The sequence below is a fragment of the Lepisma saccharinum genome, chromosome 5 (genome assembly GCF_977018435.1).
Source record: "Lepisma saccharinum chromosome 5, izLepSacc3.1, whole genome shotgun sequence".
Lineage (NCBI taxonomy): Eukaryota > Metazoa > Arthropoda > Insecta > Zygentoma > Lepismatidae > Lepisma > Lepisma saccharinum.
In genome coordinates this window covers 23,962,862-23,971,698 of record NC_139233.1, presented here as the reverse complement: position 1 = coordinate 23,971,698, position 8,837 = coordinate 23,962,862, and the positions used below count along the sequence as shown (strand labels likewise).

At 44.1% G+C, this 8,837-nt stretch overlaps 1 protein-coding gene across 1 annotated transcript; it reads right to left on the bottom strand.

The window, feature by feature from the left end:
* Nucleotides 1-7,979: 7,979 nt before the first annotated feature.
* LOC145987953 (protein GVQW3-like) lies at nucleotides 7,980-8,570 on the bottom strand. Its single transcript, XM_083122795.1, has one exon. The coding sequence runs from the start codon at nucleotides 8,568-8,570 to the stop codon at nucleotides 7,980-7,982; it is 591 nt and encodes a 196-aa protein (XP_082978921.1).
* Between the last annotated feature and the right edge of the window lie 267 nt (nucleotides 8,571-8,837).

Genomic DNA, 8,837 nt, shown 5'->3' with positions numbered 1-8,837 from the left:
CATACCCCAGTTACACGCGAGGAATGAACGAATCATGTCATGTGGCATACGAGAGACACATTACTCCACCAGGAGGAGGGAAAGAAAAACACAATATCAGATGATTGCGACAACGTGTATTTTTACACGCGACAACTACGTAATCCCCCCCACACACACACACACAACAAACAACAAATGCTACAATATCTTACACACAGACCGTGCGTGTCACTTTATACCAACTGAAGATGTCACTTTCACCACACAAAGGGGGTGGGGAGCAACACCAAGAGTGTTCGCAAGCGATCACTGTGACGTAAAAGAGACCAGTTTTGAAAGCGTTGCGCAGGCAAGTCTGGCTCTCGTAGTCTACGCTTGACCTTCATGACTGCTGTACCCGCGAGAGGAGCTCGAAGGGTTGGTTCTCTCCGGCAGTCGTCCCAGTCGTGTTGCAAGTGCTGGGATTTGATCACCAGTTCGCTCTAGGTTGCCATACCCATTGAAGAATACTACTGTAGTATGTTGTATTGGAAAAAGTTGAATTGGTGGAGTGGGCAAGTCAAATATCACAACAATTGGTCTGTGGTGTTCGTACGGTGATACGGCCAATTTGTGCAGTGTGCCAGTGTTAAACAAAAACAATACTTTGCAGTTCCAGCTCCCTATTACACAGATGGCTGCGTATACGACCCAGCAGCTAACAGACATGCATCTCATGTATGGAGAGGCACGTGGTAATAGCCATAAGGCAAGGCGTCTTTATGGAGAACGCTTTCCACATAGACGTTTACCGTCTCACGCCTTCTTTCAGGTAGTGGACAGTCGACTGCGTGAAACAGGGTCAGTATTTCCTCCGCGGCAAGAAGTTGGAAGACGCCGAAGTGTACGCACACATCAGTTTGCAGAAGATGTGTTAACAGGGGTCGCAGAACATCCTGGCACCAGCACGCGCGTGCTCGCTTGGGCACGAAACACGTCTCATGTGAATGTTTGGCGAGTGTTATCAGAGGAAGGAATGCACCCGTTTAAACTGCAGAAAGTAAAGAACTGTTACCTCGTGACTTTTGCCCTCGTATGGAGTTTTGCCAATGGTTGTTGCATCAGCTGGACACAAACCCACACTTCGGGGCAAAGGTATTGTGGACAGATGAAGCCATTTTCACCAGGATGGATGTCTTCAATAGTAGAAACAGTCATGTGTGGGACTTTGGCAACCCACATGCACTTTTTGTGGCCCATCTACATCACAGGTTTTCAGTGAATGTGTGGTGCGAGATAGTACATGATCATTTAATTGGATCATACATTCTCCCTGTTCGCCTGAATGGTCGCACGTATCATGAATTTCTTAGTGAGGTTCTGCCTGAACTGTTGGAGACCGTACCTTTGGCACTGCGGCAATAAATGTGGTACCAACACGATGGGGCACCAGCTCATTTCGATCGTAATGTACGACATTTTCTGCATGACGAGTTTCGCAATAGGTTCATTGGTAGGGATGAGCCTGTCTTTGGCCACCGAGGTCGCCAGATCTCAACCCTCTAGATTTTTTCTTCTGGGGAGAAATGAAAACCCTCGTATAAGACACACCTGTCACATCAGCTGAGGACCTCGTTGCTCGCATCAACGTCGCCGCCGCGACGGTAGCAGATAAACCTGACTTGTTTGCTCGTAGTCGACAATCCTTGATTCGTCACTGTCATCTCTGCGTAGACGTGAACGGCAGACATTTTTAAAACCGTCCGTGATTATCGCCCTCGGCAAATCCAAGTGAGAACACTCTTGGTATTGCTCCCCACCCCCTTTGTGTGGTGAAAGTGACATCTTCAAATGTTGTACAGTGACACACTGTCTGTGCGTAAGACATTGTAGCATTTGTTGTTTGTTGTGAGTGCGTGTGTGGGGGGGGAGGATATTACGTAGTTGTCGCGTGTAAAAATACACGTTGTCGTAATCATCTGATATTGTGTTTTTCTCTCCCTCCTCCTGGTGTAGTAATGTGTCTCTCGTATGCCACATGGCATGATTCGTTCATTCCTCGCGTGTAACTGGGGTATGCAACCGTGCTCAACTTTTCGGATTTTGTGTTCCGTGCTCATGTTTTGATGTTTGAGGTCGGGGTGTGTTGTCTTTAACGCATTTCTCATTGTCACGGTCCTTCTTGCTGCGTTACATACCTTTTCCATGCATTCTTTTTGCTGGAAATCCCCAATTCCTTTGAGGACTCCATTGCGCATGCGTGCAGTGAACTTTTCATAGTGACTTCCGGACTGAGCACATACGATTCCTTTATGATTCCCTTGGAACCGCCTCTCTATCTGTTATAGTATTCGTCCCAGTCAGGTGTGACGTTCACTTTGTCACCTTTTGCGAGGCTCCTATCTCGGAAACGAAGCCTCAGTCGTAAAAATGGAACTTAGACTTTTTGCTTGTTTTCGTGTGAGGAATCACCTCCCAAGCGTTGTTGATGGATTGATTGATTTAGTTTATTTTACTTCGCGTTTTGTGCCTCTTGGCTAATTTGCGAAGATGGGGATGAGTGATGAAATGATGAAATGGATGAAAATGAACATTCACAAACAACCATACCCGACCGGGATTCGAACCCGGGACCCTTGGCGTCGCAGCGCGATGTGCTAACCACTCGGCCACAGGGTCGGGCCCCAAGCGTTGTAAACGACCTTTAGAAACACCCTGTATATACCAGATATCTTTCCTTATTCATTGAGACACACAACTTACTCGATACGGCGAACCTAGAAGGCGAAGAATGCGTGATAATTCCGGTTTGCGCCAACAGAAGATGTCTGAGCGCAAATATGCTTTACTGGTGATCTACCCTGATTAGAAGAGAAAAATTAAGACCCCTTTCGTTTGGAAATTTTATCCTTTGTTCATATTACTATGATGGAGGCACACAGTGATTCGGATTCCACTTCAAACTGTAGGTCTAGTCCCGATTAGCCTAACTGTGCATAAAGTGGACTTAAAACACCAAATCAACATATCACTATGCCCTAATGAACAACCTCTATTTCAGATAACATTAGCCACAATTTCAGGTTTTGAAGTTGTGTGCGTGTGTGTTTCTGTACACACACACACACACACACTTCTTACTTTGCCTCTAATTTTGCGTCATCGTTCTCAACTTACCGAGTAAAGTACGGTGTTGCGAAAATGTTAATGTCCCTTTGAGGACGAAGCATGTTGCAACAAGGCAATGTCAGTTCTCATTGAGGCTCGTATCAGCGTACAGCCTCAACGGTGCATGCTACGTTGAAAATTCAAGCACATTATATTGAAAACCTCATATTTCTAACTTTCTCCTCTTTCCATTTTTTGCCATCTGCACTAATAACGCAGTTGTCCTATGGTGTCAAGACTTTTGAAACACCCTGTACATATACAGATTGTCAAACATTGAACTATTATAAGTTCATGGGCTTAGTCTGACACCATTTTCGATTTTACTGTTGAGTCCTGGCACATCCAAAACATAAGGTTTTATCCAAAACAAGATCAAATAGCTGAAAGGGTTATTTTTCGATTTCTCGCGGCCATATTGGCCGCCATATCTAATATTATTTGATAAAGTGGGTCTTTTTAATTTCTTATTATCATAATACAGTTATAAACTGCAAATTATGTGAAAATAATATGTCGTGAATGATAAATAACTGCAATAAACCTACAGGTTTCAGGTTTAGAATCTTCGACATGACCGCCATTTTGAAGACACCATTACAGATAAATGAGGGCTTAAAAACTTGGGGTCTGGAGCATTTTAGGTTCTGGAATTAATGTAGTATTCACCCCCCAAAGGGCACGTTCTCCGCCGGAAGTGAAATATTTTCCGGTGTTCCGACCGCACTATAAATGAAGCTACAAATACAGTATGTAATTTGGTATACCGAAACATATGTATATTAATTTTCAACTTAAATCTAGAAAATTTCCCTAGTTGTCAGTCGATGGATGTGTCCATTCATGTCAACAATAGAACCATTCGGTATCTTTTGATTGATCGGAAAGTAAGGTATAATTTCGTGACCTGAAAGAATTGCACTTACTGGTATAGTGGGATACATATTATGTAGCCTATACCCTGTCTCCAGTGGCGTATGCTGAGTCAAATACCTGGACTAACTCACAACACCTGATCCTAGGCTATGGATGAAGGGAAAAAACTAGGTTCATTCTTGACATCTTCAAAGAATTCAGGTTGCCATCACAACGGTTGTCAGGTTGCCAAGTTATAAGAATTGAGGTTGCCAACTCCAAACAATTGAGGTTGCCAACTCCAAACAATTGAGGTTGCCAACTCCAAACAATTGAGGTTGGCAAGTCCAAACAATTGAGGTTGGCAAGTCCAAACAATTGAGGTTGGCAACTCCAAACAATTGAGGTTGGCAACTCCAAACAATTGGGGTTGGCAACTCCAAACAATTCAGGTTGCCAACTCCGAAGAATTCAGGTTGCCAACTCCGAAGAATTCAGGTTGCCAACTCCGAAGAATTCAGGTTGCCAACTCCGAAGAATTCAGGTTGCCAACTCCGAAGAATTCAGGTTGCCAATTCCAAAGAATTCAGGTTGCCAATTCCAAAGAATTCAGGTTGCCAACTCCAAAGAATTCAGGTTGCCAACTCCAAAGAATTCAGGTTGCCAACTCCAAAGAATTCAGGATGCCAACTCCTTTTTTTTCTTTAAGCAGGTTAATTCTCACACAGTTTCGAACTGATTTTTCTTCAGAATTTTTCTTTCTACGCTTCGCAGATAGCCTCGAATATACGCTCCTGCCTGTCTCAGTTATCTCGTTCATTGGTGGAGCTGTCTCGCGTCACTACTTGCCCAGATACTTGTTTTCGTTCTTCTGTTCCAGAGTGTAGATCGATCCGTCTGTCTATGAATGAAGCGTTTTGTTAAGTCAACTTTATGCACAAATAGGCTAGTCGGGACTGAACCTACAATTAAAAGTGGGATCCGAACCACTGTGCAACCCAGGACCTCTGATTACAAGGCGACAACGATCGGGGAGGCCCTGTCAATTGACAACATTGGACATTATAACGGCCTTTCCGTAGCCAAAGGTAATCCGTGCTCCCAAGGTGACCCACGTTACGAAAATCATATTAGTATTTAACACAGCTAATAAATGGCACTCCATTAATATACCCATTCCCCCTCAGGTGCACCATGCAGGAAACGAACTGTCTCTGGCTGCCAGCGGCCATTTTATTTAAGTTCTTGTGGACCCCTGTGCAGACCAGTTCTCCACGAAGGTCGCCTATTCGTCGTTATTGTATATAATGCACGTCAACAATAAAAAGTTGGACACCAACAATTTTCTATAATAAGATGTAGAAACGTGAATCAACATGAATAAATATGTTTTCTTTAGCACAAGCAACAACTATAAGCAGTGGGCCACCTTTGGGACCCATGGGCCACTTTAGGAACAGATGTAACTGTTTTGTAATTCTTACAAAAAATTTGCAAGGAATGTTACAAAATATCCATTTGGTAAATTAGTTATACGAGTTATTTTAATTTCAGAAATTTATCTCTCATTAGAGATTTGTAAATTGCCTAGAAGCTTAACTAGGACCACCTTTGCTGGAGTTCTTGTTGGAATACCCTTTACATTGGGGTTAAGTGTGGATAAGTTAAAAAAATTTAATAAATCATGTCGGTTAGGTTTATGTAGGAAACTATAAATGCCAGAAATATAAAATTTTGTATACTGAATTCGCATTCAATTACCACTTAATGATATCAATTATCCTCATTAACAATTCGTTAGAAATCTAGAACCAATAACCAGAGGATGTAACAATGGATTAATTACTATCCATGAAGCGTATCGCAGTTGGGTACCAAATGCAGCTTCAACTTGTTCTCCCGTCCTCTCTCTCTCTCTCTCTCTCTCTCTCCCCTTCTCTTTAAACATTTCTCTTTTATGATGTCCTTTAATCATGTCACATTGCTTTCATTATGTTTGTACGGTTTCGGAACGCAACTTTCTTTCGCAGCTAATATATATATATATTCGAATCTTGCACTGTTTTCCGTAAGCATATTTGTAGTTGCTTGTCTGTGAAAGTCAAGTTGTGAGATCGAGTTGAAGAAGGATAGCGGAAGCCTTGATGCGTTTTTTCGGGGTGAATGCACCGTGAAGGAACTTCAGGGATACGTACTTAAGGAAAGACGTGAGTTTTTATGCGTGGAGACGCATCTCCCGTGTTTTTCTCCACGCTTCGGGTGTCTTAAAAAAATCCCTTTGTGTAATTCCACACTTTTCGCATTCCTGAATTTTCCGGCATAATTTTTGCATCTCGGCTTCTCCCCCCGTTTCGCAAATTGTTTGAAACGGTTTTCGCACACTTTCCTTCTTTCCGTATATATATTTCGTTCCGCCGTGCGCCTCCCTTGCGAAATGAGAGGAGGGGGCTTGTGTGGCGGTGGCCCCCCCACGGGAATTATTCCTGTCATCTCCAGGCGAGTATCATCCAGGCATCCTCTCCTAAACCATGTTAAAAATTCCATTACTGGAAGAGCAAAGGAGAAAGAGGGTAGAATCTGGAGAGGAGATTCTCCCCCCCTTCCCGCATCTTCCCCCTCTTTCCGCCCACTTTCCCGGCCGCCACAACATCTGTCCGCACGGTCTTGCCTCCACGTCCCAAGCGGTCGTCATGGCAACCGGCTCCGAGCATCACTCTCGACTAACTGTTGCTTGCTGGGGAAGGGGGGATAGGGGGGGTGCTGCGGACCAGGGGTGAAAGGGACGCATGATCGGCGAATTGGCTTTCCGTCTTTGGACACGCTACGTCGTCTCCCCTTTTGAGCGAAGGAATTAGACCGGGTGGCAGGCAGGTCCAATGTCCGGGAGATGATATTAAGTGCTCGTGCAGAAGGTTGGAGACGAGTCTCGACTTGCGAGTGAGCGAGCCTGTTCAGTTCTCGGTCTCGCCTCAATATATAGATAAAAATCAAACAATGGGCGTCGCCACTGGAGGTCAAGGATGGACTGTGCCCAATGGGCAGTAGCAACCCCCCCCCCCACTTTTGCCTTTGCAAAAGTTAATTGTCCTTGCCCTCCCAGTTTTGGCACCTTCACCCCTTAGTTTAGCGTAAAACAACACTATTGAGTGCAGTTTACCACCGGAATAAAACTGAATCACGGTGTCTTAACATTATCATAGAGGTACGGGATCAAACCATGGGATGCGTTACTTCACAGTAAGGAGCATAGGCTTCCGTAGAGCATGCGAAGGATCTACAACTAACATAATTTAAATAAACACTGGAATGAAAGGTGGCACACACAGATTGGTTTAAATAGATTTGCGACTGAACCGGTACATTCATAATTAATGAAAGGTATTACCTGTCTCGTGCTGTAGATCTAGTCAGATGGAACCTCCTTATTCTCACACACATAGAAAGTCTATTTAACTGATTGTCAATAACTTAAGTCCCAAAGACATCTGCCTGCTCCCAAAATCGTTGGAGCCTAAAACTCCTGAACTTTCAACAACAGACTCACTCCCTACTTCTCCCTAAGATCAACCCTTTCTCTCTCAAACTCCAAGCAACAACTACTCCTGTCGCGAAAACCCCAGAACAACAATTTATCGTCTCTGGATAATAAACCTTTTCGAGCAAGGCCGCATCTCCAGGAAGCTATCAACTCGGGGTAAGCCCCGACACCTAGCGACCTGTTGAGTGAGATGAGTCAAGGCAAAATGGATAATAAACCTTTTCCTGCTCCCACAAAAATAGGCAATAATTAGGCTGGAGAGTTCAATGAATTGCCATCGCAACAAGCAATGTGTGAACACGTGCATTGTCTTGATGCAGAATCACCCCTTTAGAGAGCTTACCCCGTCACTTAGTCTTCAAATCACCCCGTAATTGCCTCACCACGAAAGCATAATGCTCTCCGGTCAGGGTGTTTCCCTTTCGGAAACACCCTTAAGAGTCCCAGAAGACTATTGTCATAACTTCCCAGCAGAGGGACTGGACTTTGCCTTCTTTGGGGTGGGGGAGCCGGGATGTTTCCACTGTTTTGATGCCTGTTTTGGCTCCAGTACATAGTGATGAGCCCAGGTTTCGTCAACAGTCGCAAGTCGTTCAACAAATCCGCCTGGATCGGCCTGAAACAGCTCAATATTTAGTTCTGAGATCATGCGTCTTGTCAACTTTTGTTCACTTGTCAGAAGTTTTGGAACCCAACGCGCAGAAACCCTTTTCATCCCCAACTGGTCATCCACCATGCGCTCCACTGTTGATTTGGACATCTTCAGTTCCTCTGCAATATATCGCATAGTCACACGTCTGCCTGCAAGAATAATCTTGTGCACTTTATCTACATTTTCTTGTGCCACCATCTCCACTGGCCTGCCTGGGCGAGGATCATCTTCCACACTCACTCTCCCCCGCTTAAATTCGGCTACCCATCTCTTCATTGTGACAGAGGATGGAGCATCCTCTCCTAATGTTGTCACCATATCCTCATGGATTTCCTTGGGACTCAATCTCTTTTTCAACAGATACTCGAGCACTCCTCGTATCTCTTTTCTCTTCATTTTTCTGACGTTACGCACTTAGCACACTTCTAGGTCCTGCATAGACGAATAGGATGGTTAGAACTGGACACCGCTTTGCATATATACTTACAAAGCATTGCTATTTCAAATCCCAAAATTATTTTCAGATTGAACTATCAGAACCCTATCAAGCTCACTACTTATGGGACACCCCTCGTATTTAAATCTTGCTAATTTTCAGGTTTTGTTATTAGTATCGCTATTTGGAGGGTATTTCATGCAATCTAAGCCTTTCTCTCAGACAGT

Excerpts from the sequence above, each read along its gene's own strand:
- LOC145987953 (XM_083122795.1), bottom strand. The coding sequence starts at position 8,570 with ATGAAGAGAAAAGAGATACGAGGAGTGCTCGAGTATCTGTTGAAAAAG.